Source organism: Prorops nasuta, unplaced genomic scaffold (genome assembly GCF_024137725.1).
Source record: "Prorops nasuta isolate Cenicafe-Biocafe unplaced genomic scaffold, Cenicafe_Pnas_1.2 PNAS00019, whole genome shotgun sequence".
In the NCBI taxonomy this organism is placed as follows: Eukaryota; Metazoa; Arthropoda; class Insecta; order Hymenoptera; family Bethylidae; genus Prorops; species Prorops nasuta.
Window position 1 is genome coordinate 2,826,043 of NW_027116816.1, and position 18,041 is coordinate 2,844,083.

Here is an 18,041-nt window from a genome sequence, read left to right on the forward strand (position 1 = left end):
GCTTAAATTGTATTTAGATAATATTTTAAATATAAATGATAAATTTTTGCTTTTAAAGAAAGTTAGCATTAGTGTTTGGATGTAAGTATATTGTTTCATTTTGATATGTTATAATTAAAAATTAATGTTAAGCATATATGATTTAGCAATTTTTTTATTGGCTTGGTAATATATCCTATTATTTAATTTGATCTTATTATAATTGTTTATAGAGAGATGATGATAGTATTTATTTATGACACTGCAAGGTGTTGTAAAGAAGAAGATGATCCAGCCGAAGCAGTTATTTATTTTCATCCAGCATGGGTTTCTTTGACTCAAAGACTTGCTTTAGCAGGCCAGTTGATGGGAATTAATCAATTTCTAACAACATCATTTTCTGCACCACATTCTATATCATTACAAGGTGGAAAATTTATATTGAAAAAATTTGGTCAATTTATCTTAGTAAGTTTCTATTGTTTTTCGTTACAAACAATATGATACATAAGAATTCTCTTATAATGTTTATATAATAATTTATCTAATTTTTAGGCTGTTGGAACTGACAGAAATATTCAAGATTGGATTTTGGAAAGACGTGCAAGTACATTAGAATCAATATTAAAGTTTTTCCACTGTGACTTCAAAAAAATATTAGAATCATTTAATAATGATAGAAATAGATTTATGGAAAAATTATACCAAATGTTTGAAACATACTTACCAGTTCTTCAATACAGTGCCAATTTATTTTCCAATATACCAATAATGAAGTTGCCAAAAGTAAGTAGCTACATTTACTTCAGAAGTTTACTTTATATTTAGATAAAAATCATTATTAATAAGTTTGTAATTTTTAATTTTAGAGTGCTAGCAATGTGTTTTTAGAATCAATTCATCTACTGCAGTATTATCAAGAGACCAATGGTATTATGGGAGGAGCATTATTTTATAATAACAAGTACAATTTTGTATATTATATGCATAGAAAAGCTTATTTATATTTAATCAATAATATATAACTATGTTTTAATGCTTTCAGAGTTATTGCCACGCAATTAAGCTCAGAGTTAACTAAGCAAATAGTTATTACTGATCCATATCGTATCAAGGTAGTTGACTAATATTTATTTGAAAATATCTGTAAAATAAAAATTAAAATAATATTAATTTGTTTTTTTTTTTAACATTAGGCTCCTGCTGAGAAAATAAGTACAGAATTTCACTTACCATTAGGAGTACAACTGTTACAAGTTTACATTGACCAAAAGCAGTTTGATGATCTTAAAAGAGAAGCAAGCGAAGCTAGATACCATAGTTGTTATTTGGAATCAGTTGCTAAAAAGTTGATACAAAGAAAGGTAAACAGTTTATTAGGAATATTATCTGATTGTGTATTATGTAGATATAATGATAGTTGTTGATATCGTTAAAGACCGAAAACGATATACTTAGATATACACTTAATTACATTTAGCGATGTTTGTCGTTAAATGCGACTAACGATACCAAAAATTGTCGGTAAGAAGTTACAGAATTGCCATACTGTATAAAGCATAAAATATTATAAAAAATGTAATAAAATTCTTTACCGTAATTATGATTTGCAGAACACAACTAAAAGCACAGTAAGAGATACCCCACTTTCGGGAATGAAACGGGATACTTCACGAATTTTTACAGTACCTGAAGAGAGGGAGTTAGATTCTATTCGTTATATTGATAATGTATATCATATATCTTCCAAACCACTTTCCATTAACAATTCTCCAAAACGTAAGCAAGAAGTAAAAGTGGAACGTACAAAATATTACAATACTCAGGTACCCAGTGTTTGCTCTACACCTTTGAAAGACATCAATAGAATATTGCATGATACTGCAGTGTTAATATGCAATACAAATGAGGAAATAGATAACTTTGCAATTGAAGGAAAAAGTCCCGAGATAAAAGTAAATGATGATATTCCTGATGTGGTAAAAGAAGCTTTGAGGTGTAAACGTCTGAATAAATTGCGAAATGCAACAGGAAATAAAGAAGATAAAAGAATCAGCTGGAAAGATACAAATAAAAGAAGCTTGAGCTTGCCTGATCTTGATACATCTATCCGTAAACATGCAAGTAGTATACATTTAAGAGCTTACAGTTTAGGATTACCAAAGCTTACTAAAAATTTATCTATTGATTATAAAGGAGAATCACCAGAAGGACCATTTTCACCAAATAAAAGACGTTTTTATAATACCATTACTGATCCATTCTATCCAATTTTTCATCGTGATGGCTTTCCAATATCTCAATCATTATATGAACATTATATTTCAACTCATTACCAAGAGATGGAAAGTCAATGCAATAAAGTAACAAGAGACCCAAGTGATTTGATTAAAAATCAGCCTGTTTCATTCTCACCAAAAATAGATAGCTCTGTGAATGATCTTGGCATCAAAGGCAAGAGCCAGAAGTTAGAAATGAAAGCAAGTTTTTCATGCAATGCTAAACTTGATAATAAAAGTAAACAAGAATCTTACCGTAGGTCAATGAGCTTACCATTAAAACCATTAAATATGATGGAAACAATAGACGATAAACGAAAATCTACAACAGAATCTGGTCAGAGCACTTGTGATCTTTTGCAAAAGAGAAAATTGGATGGATTGCAATTGACACCACTTATGTCAAAATTAAGCTTGTTAGTAGATGAGTATACTAGTGGATTTTGCAGTAAAGAAACAACACCTAGTGAATTTCGAGAAATACAACCTGGTTTTCCATCATCCACTAGTCAGATAATTAAGCAGAAGCTGGAGGCTGTTGAAAAAGAACCTAGCATTGATCAAAAGGATGAACTGAAAGAAAACCTTGGGATCAGTTCACAAAATGAAAATTTATTGCAAAAAGTAGAACTCTTCCTTTGTGGACATCAAAATATGGTATTGATATTATTGATGGAAGATGGAACTGCTAATAATCCAGATTTAATTCATAACCTGGTAAGTATACACTACTTATACTATACTTTTGTTAATTGTTGAACATGTCTTCAACTTGTATTTTTTATACAATAGTGGAAAACCTGCATAGGTACTTTAGGGAAGCTAGAAGCTCGTTTACAGCAGTCTTTAGATCCATTGCCATCTAATGAAAGTAAGAAGCTTTACAGTATCCTCCACATCGACCCTGATTGGGACACAATGCAAAGAACTGGATTGTGGGGTGTCACTGAGCTAGATATTGCCTCTTGCCTCCATGATAGGTTTATGTGCTCAAGTAATCTCACAGACATTATAGTAAGGTAAATGTTTCTTGCTAATTTGAATCATTTTGTTCAAAGAAAAATCTATTATTAGGTTACATGTCATAAATTAATATTCCTCTCTGTTTCTTTAAGACTGAATTCTTTATGTTACATTTAATGGTCATTAGAAAATATAATTGCACAATAAAGTTTTATTTATTTCTAGAACGGAAGATGCTGTGGTATATGGTAATCAATGTGGGAAAGTTCAAGTATTTTATCAACAAGCAGCAGAAGCAAACACTCCTGGAGGTCTTCCAACTCCTGCAGATTTAATGGGAGTGATTTCCCTCAAAGCCAAGCGAAGACTTGTCAGAGATCATGGAATCTTTCTCTTATAAAGCTTTATTTTTCTATATATTTCTTCATTCCACTATTTTTTCGCGACGTCTTATAAGTATTTATTAAACTAAACACAGAACTGCTTAGAATAATACTTGTGCAATCATTTTAGATATAATGCTTTTTAACATAAATTTAGATTTTTTGTTTCATAAACTAAATATTGACTATACTGTACAATTTATAATATACAGGGTGTTTCAACAAACGACGAGATTTCAGTTAAGAGCGTAAAACAAAATAACCTGCTTGGGCTTTAAATTTCATTAAGTATATAGTTATTTAAATGCTTAACTAATTATAGGCGCTTCCAAAAATTCATAACAGTCGCTTATTGTCAGCAGTGCGAGGTCAAACTGCAGTGCGTTATACTTATTAAAAATTACATAATGAAATTTAATACAATAGGTTATTTTTTTCTACACTTACAGGATCATTGGTTAAAATTAATTATGATTTCTTTGTATTATACACATCTCGTCTATTTTAAACGTGAACCATTTTTGCATATTTGATGCAAAAAAGAATTTTTACCGCACTTTATACTTAAACGTAAATAATTAACAATAAATTTAAGTATATTAATAAAATAACAATTTGAATATAATTATTGATTGTAAAAAGAATAAGCTCCAATAAATTAATATTTCTATGTGTATTTAAAAAGAGAAGACGTCAACGAGAACGAAGAAACAAAGAAGAGGGAAAAGCGGCTTTGGTAGTTCAAAATGTACAGATCTTTTATTTTTCTTAATGTTAATCCAGACTAGCGGACTTTTGCGCGAACGAATGCCATTCGTGCATTATTACTTTGATTTGTATAAATATTTAATACATAAAAGATAAAAGAATATTAGAGTATTAGTGCTGGGATAGCATTCTTGGACGCAATACTACTCAAATATGAATCCACCCTTACAAAATAGTATGTTCTACAATTCTTGTCTACAAAGAATAATAATTATGTATCTACGCTATAGATTTTAAGTATTTTATGATAATTTATTATAATTGATTTATATAATTTCTTAATTGAAGGTAAAATTAGTTTATTTTTAATTAAGGTATATATATATATATATATATATATATATATATATATATACAATGAATTTTTCTACTGATAGTCAAGTTATATTTAAAAAAGAAAAAATATATATTCGGTAGAATTGTGTAATTTATTTAATAATGGGCCTGTCATTTAAAACGCCCTAAAGAATGCAGTAAAAAAATAAAATTCAGTGCTAATAAATTCGTGGTATGTCTTATTTTCTTTTTTACTTAGTTGTTCTTAGATATTTTATGATGAATTACTCAATTATAATATGATAAATTTTAATTTTATTTAGATTAAATTTTATCCGTCTGTAAATAGAAAATTTTTGTGCATAAATATCTTAAGCGATAGTGGTACAGAAACTAATTTAATACATTACAATTGTATATAGACGCACTGAAAATCGCTTCAATATTTTCTGCGCATATTTCATAAAATAAATGATAAATATAGAAGTTCGCGAACAATCAGCTTTTTTATTGTTTACCGTTAAACCTTTTAAACAAATAAATGAAAAAATATATAAAAAAATTGTTAATAAATACTACAAAAATTAAGTCGATGTATTTTTGCAAATGCCAGTATAAAAGAAAAGTATGAAATGTCACGAAACTAGATAATTTTTCTAGATGAAACAAAAAAGAATTCTATTAAGCTATGAAAACAATGTGTATAATATCGCTAATATTAGTTTGATTATTCATAATACGTAGATTATATAGGAAAGTAGTTGTCCTATTTTTTTAGAGTTCCGATCTAGGCGGGACTCCTCGTCGGACCAGTTAATTACCATGTTTATATACTATCAGCGATACAAATATCTTTCCGAATGTGTGAATACGAACAGGTTTTCACAAAGTATCCATGCTTCCACTGAATAAATTTCTCATTTTATCGAGTATTAGAATATTTCGATTCGCTTAGCGTATATTAAAGTTTTTACGTGGATTTTTATAAAAATTGAATTATTAAATGGTTTATTAATGATATTATAGGATTTTTGTCAAGCTACGAATGAATGTTTAATCAAAGAGTCAAGAAAACCTTATGAAATAGTGGAAAAATTTTATGGTTTGTATCATCGTATAACAGCAATGCTAATATATTTCTCATAAGCGCATGCTCGCGTTGGGTGTAAAATTGTAAAATGGGAGCGAATGAAAGAATACTACTACGTCATGGAATACAAATTTATTTACTAGTTAAATGTTTTGCTTTTGCATAGACCTTCGATGTATTAAAATGCCAACACACAGGTTTTTATCATTTACTGTTAATAACTCAACCCAAACGTATTGGAAAACAATGACAATACATTTAAAGTGTATTTAGACTCGTTTATTTTGGAGGAATTCGTTTGAAAGAATACGTTTCTCTTACTAACTTCTGATTTTACAGTTCAGCAGAAGGTAAATCTCTGGTTTCTTCCACTGATCTTTGACTTTTCTTCTTTAAATTTTCGCTCTTTTTTTTAGATAAAGGGGCTAATTTATAATTTCTTTTTTAGAGAATAAATTTCATAAATTTTATCCTCGAAATTTATTATAATTTTCGTTTCATGTCATAAATAATTTTTAACCATGCTTTTACAAAGGTAATTGTATGCATTCATTCTGCTATGACATTCGAAAAAATGGATAAATTTGTAGCAATTTTAAAAGACATAATAGAATATTTTTGGTTGGATCGATCGATAATAATATGATCGTTAAATATTAATTTTGTATGGGATCAAAGAAAAATAATCCTTGGAAATGTAAACTTTTCAAGACTGTAGGAACAGGAGGGGAGAGGGGGGGTAGAAGTAGAGGAAGAAGAAAGTGAGGGAGGGAGTTTAAAAACAGAATGATCTCAGCTATGACGATTTTGGAGGCGAGCCCTCTAAAACACGTTGTAATCAGCTAGCAGCGTCGTGGCGATTTCTAGAAAAACCTGTTTGACACGAGTCGCATTATGCATTTAATCTAGTCGAGAAAAAGAGAGGGGAATCGGTTCTGAGGAACGTCGTCTCAGGTGTAAATCGTAAACAAGCCTCCGCGCTCGACCAATCCTGGGCCAGATTCAATATTACTGATTGGCCGGCGCTCATATTTAAGCGAAGCTATACCGCCAGCCCGCAACACAATTTACCTTTAACTTTATCCAACAAACTTGTACAGAAAATATTCCATTTCTTCCTTCCCGCTCATCATGGTAAGCCTACCCTCCACTTTCTCATTTTTTTCAATAAACTTTCTAAGAATCTCTAACTTATCATACATCAATTATTTCATATCGATACATACTTTAAAAATAAATAGTCTTAAAAAATCACTTTATATTCTTATGTTTCGTTTCAGACTACCTATACCGATAAAGGGCCCAAGGTGAGTGATCAAAAATATTTTAATAAATTAATTGCTATAACAGTGCACTATAAAGATTTAATGATTTCTACAGCCAACTGGTGGTAAATTCTTGAGTTTCGATCACATAAAGTTTTGGGTCGGCAATGCAAAACAGGTAACAATACTTTTTATAGATTGTGTATAAGGAATATTACAAGATACAATATTAAATTTTATTATAATTAATAATCGATGCTATAAAGGCTGCAAGTTTCTACTGTGCAAGAATGGGTTTTGAACCTTTGGGCTACCGTGGTTTAGAAACTGGTTCCAGGCGCGTTGCATCGCACGCTGTTAAACAAAATAAGGTAAATTATCTGTTTCCGATGCATTTGTGTAAAAATAGAAAAGATATGATTGTGCTTTCATTATATATATTATTATTAATTAGATTGTGTTCGTCTTCGAATCCGCTTACGAGCCGGACGAGGTAGAAATGGCAAATCACCTTGCAAAACACGGCGATGGAGCCAGAGACATCGCTTTTAACGTCGAAGATATCGAAACTATTGTCAAGGTAAAGTAAAAAAATTGTCTTGTAAATGAGCCAATGTAATTGTAATTTAATTCAAAGAATTTGAATTTCGCTAAGAAATCGAATAAAATATTATTGTTTGTAAAATAAATTTACAATAAATTTATGAATGAAAATTCACCACAGGTTGCCAAACAGAGAGGAGCGCACATAGTGCGGGATATTTGGGAAGAATCTGACGAATTTGGCACAATTCGTTTTTGCACAATACAAACTGTATGTCCTTCTTAACTTTCACTTGTCCTCGACCATTTTCTTCCTATAAAATAATTTACTTAAATTTTCTTCCGTTATAGTATGGAGATACGTACCACACATTAATTGAGAGAAGCAAGTATAGAGGATTTTTCTTACCAGGCTTCAGGCGAGAATCCGAAGATGTACTGCTGAAAATACTGTAAGTCTTAGTCAAGTTTACAATACTTGTTATTTTTTTTTTTTTTAATTCTGATATTAAATTTAAATAATTTATCTTTTGTTTAATAGCCCTTCTATTGGTTTGAACTTCATAGATCATGTGGTTGGTAATCAGCCTGATAAACAAATGGAGCCTGTTGCAAAGTGGTGAGTAAATTGAACGTATAACATTAAATTACTGCTAGTTTCAAAAATATTGCATAAGAGTAATAATAAGTTTTTTTCTTGTATGTGTAAAAATAAGAAAACACTATTTTTTCAGGTACGAGCAATGCTTGCAATTTCATAGATTTTGGTCCGTGGACGACACACAGTTGCATACTGAATATTCAGCACTACGTTCAATAGTGATGACTAATTGGGAAGAAACTGTGAAAATGCCCATAAACGAGCCAGCGCCAGGCAAGAAACGTTCGCAGATCCAAGAATTTGTTGAATATTATGGTGGTAGTGGAGTTCAGCATATTGCTCTCAATACCAATGATATAATTAAAGCAGTAAGTATTAAAGAATAAGTTTTCTTATAATTATCTTTAACATTATTTTATCAACCGTGAATTTTCTTAGATAGAAAATTTACGTGCCAGAGGTATGCAGTTCTTAGATGTTCCGGATAGTTATTACAGTATGTTGAAAAAACGTTTGGAAGCAAGCGGTGTTACAGTTGCCGAAGATATGAACATTCTTCAGGTATACGTAAACGTCGATTTCCACATGTCCATTTCGTGTTTTAACGTACAAATTTTATCATCAACTTCAATTGTTTAAACTTCTACGTATATATGTCGGCAGCTCGATATGCTAAAGGTTGCAACGCTAATTGTCCATCAGCATTTGAATTGGAAATGTGGAAATTGACCATTATTATTCGGAATTTTTACATTTATTTATTCTAATAATGAAAATTAAATTCTTTCAGAAATTAAAAATATTAGTTGACTATGATGAAAATGGATATCTACTACAAATTTTTACGAAAAATATGCAAGACCGGCCAACTCTGTTTATAGAAGTTATTCAAAGACATAATCATAACGTATGTTTACTTTAGAAAAAAAAATATATAAATAATTTGTTCATATTAATTCAACAGACTATTAATGTTTCTTATTTTCTAGGGATTCGGCGCAGGTAATTTCCAAGCTCTGTTTGAAGCAATTGAGTTGGAGCAAGCAAAACGTGGTAACTTATAATCACACTGTGAGAATGCTCCTGTTTAAAAAGAAATGGGAAGGCTTGGTAGGAAGGCAATGTGTATTTCAATATTGAACTATTATAGTGTTCAATACTGCATAAGCAAACTATTGCTAAATGATTTTTTTAATATTCATTAACGAAATATAAATCATATGCAATTGCGTATATTTAAATATACATGAGAAAAATGCATGTACTTCTTTGAGTCATAAAATATTGTACATAGATGTATACCATTGAAGTTTTATAATTAAATATTTTCATTTGAAATTAGTTTACTTTTCTTTAATTAAACACAAATAGTGAGAACAGATAAACTATTATTATGAAATAAATTCTGTGTTTCAATGTAACTTCACCAATCAAAAAAATAAAGAATTTCCATTCTCGACTGCGCGCGTAAAGGTTTGCTCTAAATCTGCATTATTAGATGTAAGAAATAGTCAATAAAAAAAAAACATTAGTAATTGTATGTTGTATTTAACAGCCAACTTTGTGTTACAAAAATACATAGCATTAAAATATAAAATATGTTACAATCATTTTTCAGATAATGTAGAGAGTACCAGCTTTTAAAAGAATTGCTAAACATCAAATATTTGCTTAAATGAGGTAATTGAAGAAAGCATAACGGTTATTGAACTGTATTTATTCTGAAAGATCTTTTCTGACCATTATATATTTATGTAAGCAAATTGCTTTTGTATAAAAACAGTGATGCCTAAAAAGGATTGAATTATGCGTGATGACAAGGGATATTAGTTAAGAAATAGCTCACTTAATTTAATATTGAAAAGTTCATAGTTCAGTTAACTGCTTGACATTGGTCGGTAACAAACAGATAATTTCCAGCTTGAACTATGCATCATGAATGCCAAGGCGGAAAATATCATGTTGACAGAAGAACGAGTTACCCAGTGGCTTCAGCACAAACACCTGTGAGAAAGCATGTGGTGGATCTTCATCTGCCTGTAATCAGTTTATAAATTTCAATGAATTAAATATTGAGTTACACATAACAAAGAGCAATAAACATGTTTGTTAAAAAAGATAACTATAATTAGTTGCTGTGATAAAAACTTTGAAATGCAGCATGATCTTTGCTTTAATATTACAAAGCATTCAATTAAGGATGATGGTACTGTGGTTAATTAAGAATTTAATGTATCTGGTATATGTCCTGTTGCCATTACTCTTGTTGACTTAATCTGCCCAATTTAAAATTATACATATATACGCTACTTGGTAATTTAAATGTATAGTTCAATGTACTTTAACTTAACAGACATGCAAAAAAAAACTGAGATCTCTGCAGTATCTACTATAGATGAGTCATAAGAAAATTTTAAAATTTATATAAATGCAAGAATTGATATGGAAAAGAGAAGTAAAATATATACAAAATATTTAATACTTTAATAAGTATGCTAGAAAAAAGGTAATAACAAATGTATTTAAAAAAAAGGGCAATGGTTAATAATACATAGGCATGTTTACATAACAAAAAGCATAAGAAAACATTATATATAGTGGGCTTCAGATTTGCCTTTACCACAGTACGAAGATCAATGGACGAACAATTGGTACTCGGTGTTTAAACTGTGTCGTGCAATGCAAGTCTGAAGATGTCGTGCTGCACGAAAAAGCTGGTGCCGATTGGCTTCAGGACAAATGTCTGGATGTATGCATGGGGCTGATCCTCATCAGTCTGCCCAATCATCAACAATCACTGACTCAATTTTCTTATTTCATCTTCTTTGCAGAGGTAGATATATACAGAGAGTTGATGGAAAAAAGTCATAACTCAATATCTACCTTCACACAGCAGCACAAAAAATGATAGGCAATAAAGTATGTATTCACATAATGTGTCCAGCCAACATTCTATTTCACTAAACAATTATCAAAGACCTCTATCAAAAGACTCAATTTTTAAATATTCCTCTCGTCTTTTTTATTAACAGCTTCATAATTTTAATATTTTTATACTTAAAACAGGTCATTTTAAAACTTTTAAAATAGCCTTACCAATATATTTCGGAGAATAAATTTGAATAAGAAATAAGATAAATATAATGTTTCTCTCACCTGTAGCCTTCCTAAAACATTTATAAGGACTCCTCCATCAAACATAGGCTGCGAATCAACTGCTGTTATTGCCCGGTTGATTTTTTGAAACGATAAGCTCTAAAAAAAGATAATGCAGAAACAAACTTCTATAATCATTCTTGATAGAAATCTAAAGAAGAAAGAATTATGTTTATAATAAACTCTTCACAGAAACTTTGCAAGGCTAATGAACAACAATAGGTCCACTGGTTGTAGGAAATAGTTATTCATTAATTTTACAAATAAATAAAATCATATAAGTACTTTGTAGCTATTTATACTTACATTAAATTTTTCCATAATCTTGATGGATCCCTGAAGTTGAACGCCTTCAAACGTCATAAAGGAGGATTCCGTCTAGGATCAGGTGAAATTAAGGTTATAAATGTAGAATCAGTGAATTAAATATGTTGCTCAAAGCATACTCACATTGTATAAATTTATTAAGTTTGGCCTTTGCGCAGGGTCATCAAAAAAGGCATAATATTGTTGTACGAAAGTCTTTCCAATTGCTTCATACGAAGGATTTAACGCCATGGTAATTTCTACTTTTAACGACGTTAGTCGTTAACGACCATGTAAAGAATTTGATATTTTAGATAGAAGATACGATATATATATATATTAGCCAATAGCCGGATAAAATGCGCGCGCACAAGGAAAAACGGAAATCACGGAAATATAGAGCTTTTTATAAGTTTTTCTCTAAGGTTCACTGTAATGTGAAGAAATTCAGGGCTAGAAACCTCAGAATTTGAAGAGAAAAAGGCAGTAATCGTTCTAGATAGACGGCTATTGCATGTAACAATGATAAATTATCACATAATTTATCTAATTTTTCTTCAGAGTGTATTCATTTCCAGCTCCCGAACATGGAAACTGCTTTTTTTTCTTCAAATTCTGAGGTTTCAAGCCCTGAATTTCTTCACGTTACAGTGAACCTAATAGCGGAACATAGGATTGTGTTATTTAACTATAGCAATGAAGTACTTACTATACATTATTATAATTAATAAAAGCGTAGATAGTTACAATTTAATGGTTATTTTAGTTTAATTGCTTTTATTATTCATTATAAATGTCATTTTACTCAATTAATCTTGGTTTCTACGTTTAATATTTAAATTAAATGGAAAACAGTAATTTGACTATAGTAAAATTTACTATAGTCAAATAACACGAAATCTCCTATGTTCCGCTGTTAGAGAAAAACCCTGCCAGTACAGGAATCGAAAGGTATGGCTTTCCCATAATTTTTCGATGCTTTTAGGAATCGCATTAAAAAGACCAGCGCTTTTACTTCGCGCACCTAAAGCCTACGTCACACTATGCTGGATTTCGTGCTAGAATGCTTGCTAGATTTGTGAGGACCAATGAGATTATTATATTTAATTCACAACTGAATCATCATTGGTCTTCATAATTCTAGCAAGCATTCTAGCACGAAATCCTGCATAGTGTGCCGTAGGCTTAACTCACTCGCTTGCTTCGTTCGTATGTATATACTACACAACTATAAATTGAATCGTGTGTGCTTTCAGCTATAGTGTATAGTAATCATTTTCCATGTTAAATTACAGAGTGAAGCTAGCTGAACCACACACGATTCAATTTTCCACTGATTTCCCACTGTGCACTACATACACCATCGGAAATTGATTCGGCGACCTTTCAGTTAACTTCACTTCGTACTTTCTCTACGAATTTCAAAGACGGCGATCAATTTTCCACAGTGTCTATACACTATTAAAAAAACTTCGCCTGAGCTCGGTAAATTTCGTTATACACGTCAGATGTAAGCGGGAACTATAAATAGTATAAATGCAGACATTTGTTTAACAGAACATCATTTATTATAACATGCAGATGTTTTAAAATATTTATTAACTACATTTTTTATTGTAAATTAATTGCAAAATAGCATATATAATGACGATATTCACTTACAAAAGAATTATTTTTAAACGACACTACGCGACACGAATTTTTTAAATGTCACTACATGGCGTGGAATTTTTAAACGCGCATTCATTTTAGAATAAGACCGTCTAATGTATAACAAATATTATTTTATTAAACTGTAGTAAGTTCATTTTATAGTTCATTTAACTTCAAAATAAAATAATGAGAATTATGGGTTAAGAGAGTCCTTGAGTCTTCTACTTTTAATCGTGCAAGCACTAAACACGCACACGCGTGTGCTGCACACTGACAATTTTTACGAGTTTTCTAATTATTACACTTCTTTTACAAATGAAAGCTTTTATTTTCATCACATACAGTATTCCATTAAATTATTGTATTATATAAAATCAATAATAATGAATGAAAATTTACTTAAAATTAATTAAACTGTAACAAAATAATTTATTTTAATTAAATTTACATAGATTTATTAAAGAGCGATAAAATTTTATTAACATAATAATAAAATAGCACGTATTTGATGAAAATAAAACACTACATTATTTTTAATCGCAACTAATGCGAAATAAATGTCAGTGATTATAAAAAGAAACAGCGCGATTTACTGACAACTCATACGCGGAAATTTGATAGATAAACTGTAACTCGCGCTTCAAAAAAATACCATCCGGGACAGGTACTACTCGTTAAGATTCTTTTTCACTGGCTTTTAAAACGCTAAATTTGCCATATTATATAAAATTTTTAACATTGCAATGTATTAGCATAAGTATTTTCGAAAAAATGGTCAATCCGTACTTGGCAAAATAATCATTTTAAAAGTTGGTGAAAGAGATCCTACTCATACCGATAGCAGTCGCAACTGATTTGCGGAATATCTCAAATTGCAACCAATCAGGTGCGATTGCTAATTAACCCGCCCACAATAAGCGATACCTGTTCCGCATAGCCGTCTCGCGTAGCGGGTACATCAACTCAGTTATCAAATATCCGCGTACCGGTCGTCAGTGGATCCCGCGTTATGGTTTTTCGTAACCACTGAGTACTGACATTTAATTTAAATTAGTCGCGATTAAAAATAATTTAATGTTTTATTTTCATCACATATGAGCTATTTATTTTATAATATTAATAAAATTGTCCCGCGTTTTATAAAATTTAAATAAATTTAATTAGCTTTTATTATTTTTATACAAACAATTTAAATTTATTTAAGATTTTATTAATTATTATTAATTTCTAAATAAATTTAAAATTCTGGTTAAAATTTTTTAATAGTGTTGTGCAATTATAAGTATTCAGCATTGGTGACAATAAATTGTTTAAAAATTAAACTTAACTTTTCTATATAATTTCCGCATATTTAATTATGTCAAGAGGGAAATTTAAGTAATGCAGTTGGGATATTTTAATAGAATATATAGTAATGAATGCAGTGTGTGATGAAAATAAAAGCTTTTATCTGTGTGTAATTCACATAATAAATAGAAAATTTGTGACTACAGTCAGTGCGGAGCGTGTCTATTGTGTATGTGTGTGTGAGTGCTGCAGCGAATAAAGACAGAAGCCTCAAAGACTGTTAAAGCCTGCCAGTTTTACTTTAATTATATTAAAGTTAAATAAATTAAAATTAACTCTATAAAATTACATGCAATAATTTATTTCTGTTACGGTTAGCGACTTCACTAAAGAGTGAGAGAGCGCGTTTAAAAATTTCACGTCGAGGAGTGTCGTTTCAAAAATCCGAGTCTCGTAGTGTCAGTCGATAAGTGCTCGTCGTGGAGTGCGGTTTTCCAGAGTAGTATACCTTAAAATAAAACTCGCGTCACGAAATGCCGTTTGAAAAATCCGAGTTTCGTAGTGTCACTCGATAAGTGCTCGTCGCGGAATGCGGTTGTCCCGCGTAGTATACGTTGAAATAAAAATCGCGCCGAGCAGTGCCGTTTGAAAAATCCGAGTTTCGTAGTGTCAGCCGATAAGTGTTCGTCGCGGAGTGCGGTTGTCCCGCGTAGTATACGTTAAAAAAAATCGCGTCTCGCACTGCTGATTTAAAAATTAGAATCTGTAGTGACAGTCGTGAACTGCTCGTCGCGTAGTGCGGTTCTCCTGCGTAGTGTACGTTAAAAAGAAATCGCGTAGCGCACAGCTGCTTTAAAAATCCGAGTCTTTTAGTGTCAGTCGTGAAGTGCTCGTCGCGTAGTGCGGTTCTCCCGCGTAGTGTACGTTTAAAAGAAATCGCGTACCGCACTGCTGATTTAAAAATCAGAATCTGTAGTGACAGTCGTGAACTGCTCGTCGCGTAGTGCGATTCTCCCGGGAGTGTATGTTAAAAAGAAATCGCGTCCCGTAGTGCCTTTTGAATAATCCGAGTCTCGTAGTGTCAGTCGTGAAGTGCTCGTCGCGTAGTGCGGTTCTCTCGCGTAGTGTACGTTTAAAAGAAATCGCGTAGCGCACTGCTTATTTAAAAATCAGAATCTGTAGTGTCAGTCGTGAACTGCTCGTCGCGTAATGCGGTTGTCCCGGTAGTGTACGTTAAAAAGAAATCGCGTAGCGCACTGCTATTTTAAAAATCCAAGTCTCGAAGTGTCAGTTGTGAAGTGCTCGTCGCGTAGTGCGGTTCTCTCGCGTAGTGTACGTTTAAAAGAAATCGCGTACCGCACTGCTACTTTAAAATTCCGAGTCTGTAGTGACAGTCGTGAACTGCTCGTCGCGTAGTGCGGTTCTCCCGGTAGTGTATGTTAAAAAGAAAATGCGTCCCGTAGTGCCTTTTGAATAATCCGAGTCTCGTAGTGTCAGTCGTGAAGTGCTCGTCGCGTAGTGCGGTTCTCCCGCATAGTGTACGTTTAAAAGAAATCGCATACCGCACTGCTGATTTAAAAATCAGAATCGGTAGTGACAGTCGTGAACTGCTCGTCGCGTAGTGCGGTTCTCCCGGTAGTGTACGTTAAAAAGAAATCGCGTAGCGCACAGCTTATTTAAAAATCAGGATCTGTAGTGACAGTCGTGAAGTGCTCGTCGCGTAGTGCGGTTGTCCCGCATAGTGTACGTTTAAAAGAAATCGCGTAGCGCACTGCTTATTTAAAAATCAGAATCTGTAGTGACAGTCGTGAAGTGCTCGTCGCGTAGTGCGGTTCTCCCGCGTAGTGTACGTTTAAAAGAAATCGCGTATCGCACTGCTACTATAAAAATCCGAGTCTGTAGTGTCAGTCGTGAACAGCTCGTCGCGTAATGCGGTTGTCCCGGTAGTGTACGTTAAAAAGAAATCACGTAGCGCACTGCTATTTTAAAAATCCAAGTCTCAAAGTGTCAGTTGTGAAGTGCTCGACGCGTAGTGCGGTTCTCTCGCGTAGTGTACGTTTAAAAGAAATCGCGTATCGCACTGCTACTATAAAAATCCGAGTCTGTAGTGTCAGTCGTGAACAGCTCGTCGCGTAATGCGGTTGTCCCGGTAGTGTACGTTAAAAAGAAATCACGTAGCGCACTGCTATTTTAAAAATCCAAGTCTCGAAGTGTCAGTTGTGAAGTGCTCGTCGCGTAGTGCGGTTCTCCCGCATAGTGTACGTTTAAAAGAAATCGCGTACCGCACTGCTGATTTAAAAATCAGAATCTGTAGTGACAGTCGTGAACTGCTCGTCGCGTAGTGCGGTTCTCCCGGTAGTGTACGTTAAAAAGAAATCGCGTCGCATAGTGCCTTTTGAATAATTCGAGTCTCATAGTGTCAGTCGTGAAGTGCTCGTCGCGTAGTGCGGTTGTCCCGCGTAGTGTACGTTTAAAAGAAATCGCGTATCGCACTGCTACTATAAAAATCCGAGTCTTGTAGTGTCAGTCGTGAAGTGCTCGTCGCGTAGTGCGGTTGTCCCGCCTAGTGCACGTTAAAGACAAATCGCGTCGCGCAGTGCAGTTTGAAAAATCCGAGTCTTTTAGTGTCAGTCGTGAAGTGCTCGTCGCGTAGTGCGGTTATCCCGCCTAGTGCATGTTAAAGACAAATCGCGTCGCGCAGTGCAGTTTGAAAAATCCGAGTCTTTTAGTGTCAGTCGTGAAGTGCTCGTCGCGTAGTGCGGTTCTCCCGCATAGTGTACGTTTAAAAGAAATCGCGTACCGCACTGCTGATTTAAAAATCAGAATCTGTAGTGACAGTCGTGAACTGCTCGTCGCGTAGAGCGGTTCTCCCGGTAGTGTACGTTAAAAAGAAATCGCGTCGCGTAGTGCCTTTTGAATAATTCGAGTCTCATAGTGTCAGTCGTGAAGTGCTCGTCGCGTAGTGCGGTTGTCCCGCGTAGTGTACGTTAAAGACAAATCGCGTCGCGCAGTGCAGTTTGAAAAATCCGAGTCTTTTAGTGTCAGTCGTGAAGTGCTCGTCGCGTAGTGCGGTTATCCCGCCTAGTGCATGTTAAAGACAAATCGCGTCGCGCAGTGCAGTTTGAAAAATCCGAGTCTTTTAGTGTCAGTCGTGAAGTGCTCGTCGCGTAGTGCGGTTCTCCCGCATAGTGTACGTTTAAAAGAAATCGCGTACCGCACTGCTGATTTAAAAATCAGAATCTGTAGTGACAGTCGTGAACTGCTCGTCGCGTAGTGCGGTTCTCCCGGTAGTGTACGTTAAAATGAAATCGCTTCGCGTAGTGCCTTTTGAATAATTCGAGTCTCATAGTGTCAGTCGTGAAGTGCTCGTCGCGTAGTGCGGTTGTCCCGCGTAGTGTACGTTTAAAAGAAATCGCGTAGCGCACTGCTTATTTAAAAATCAGAATCTGTAGTGACAGTCGTGAAGTGCTCGTCGCGTAGTGCGGTTCTCCC

The 18,041-nt window shown here is 33.1% G+C and overlaps 3 protein-coding genes across 4 annotated transcripts; 2 read left to right on the forward strand and 1 right to left on the reverse strand.

Annotated features, from left to right (window-relative positions):
• Positions 1–207: 207 nt before the first annotated feature.
• Positions 208–5,144, forward strand: HPS4 (Hermansky-Pudlak syndrome 4 protein; the record flags this gene model as incomplete). The annotated part of the gene is made up of 8 exons (XM_066739017.1): positions 208–447; positions 535–765; positions 849–943; positions 1,025–1,094; positions 1,176–1,343; positions 1,593–2,975; positions 3,051–3,277; positions 3,447–5,144. Coding segments are annotated over 8 exons (2,589 nt in total), but the record flags the coding sequence as incomplete, so codon positions are not given.
• Positions 5,145–6,702: 1,558 nt separating this feature from the next.
• Positions 6,703–9,527, forward strand: Hpd (4-hydroxyphenylpyruvate dioxygenase). Its single transcript, XM_066738643.1, has 12 exons — positions 6,703–6,872; positions 7,019–7,045; positions 7,119–7,181; positions 7,270–7,374; positions 7,458–7,583; positions 7,728–7,817; positions 7,898–7,998; positions 8,088–8,165; positions 8,281–8,515; positions 8,586–8,708; positions 8,938–9,054; positions 9,137–9,527. The coding sequence occupies exons 1-12, from the start codon at positions 6,870–6,872 to the stop codon at positions 9,209–9,211; spliced, it is 1,143 nt and encodes a 380-aa protein (XP_066594740.1). The 5' UTR covers positions 6,703–6,869; the 3' UTR covers positions 9,212–9,527.
• Positions 9,528–9,671: 144 nt separating this feature from the next.
• On the reverse strand, positions 9,672–11,998 carry LOC136780348 (probable nuclear transport factor 2). 2 transcript variants are annotated; one of them, XM_066738644.1, is made up of 5 exons: positions 11,754–11,998; positions 11,610–11,681; positions 11,304–11,402; positions 10,768–10,923; positions 9,672–10,184 (listed from the first exon to the last, which is right to left on the reverse strand). In XM_066738644.1, exons 1-4 carry the CDS (start codon positions 11,859–11,861, stop codon positions 10,810–10,812), a joined length of 393 nt encoding a protein of 130 aa, XP_066594741.1. In that variant the 5' UTR covers positions 11,862–11,998; the 3' UTR covers positions 9,672–10,184; positions 10,768–10,809. The 2 variants fall into 2 exon arrangements, with proteins under 2 accessions (XP_066594741.1, XP_066594742.1); XM_066738645.1 differs by lacking the exon at positions 10,768–10,923 and having other exon boundaries at positions 11,754–11,932.
• Between the last annotated feature and the right edge of the window lie 6,043 nt (positions 11,999–18,041).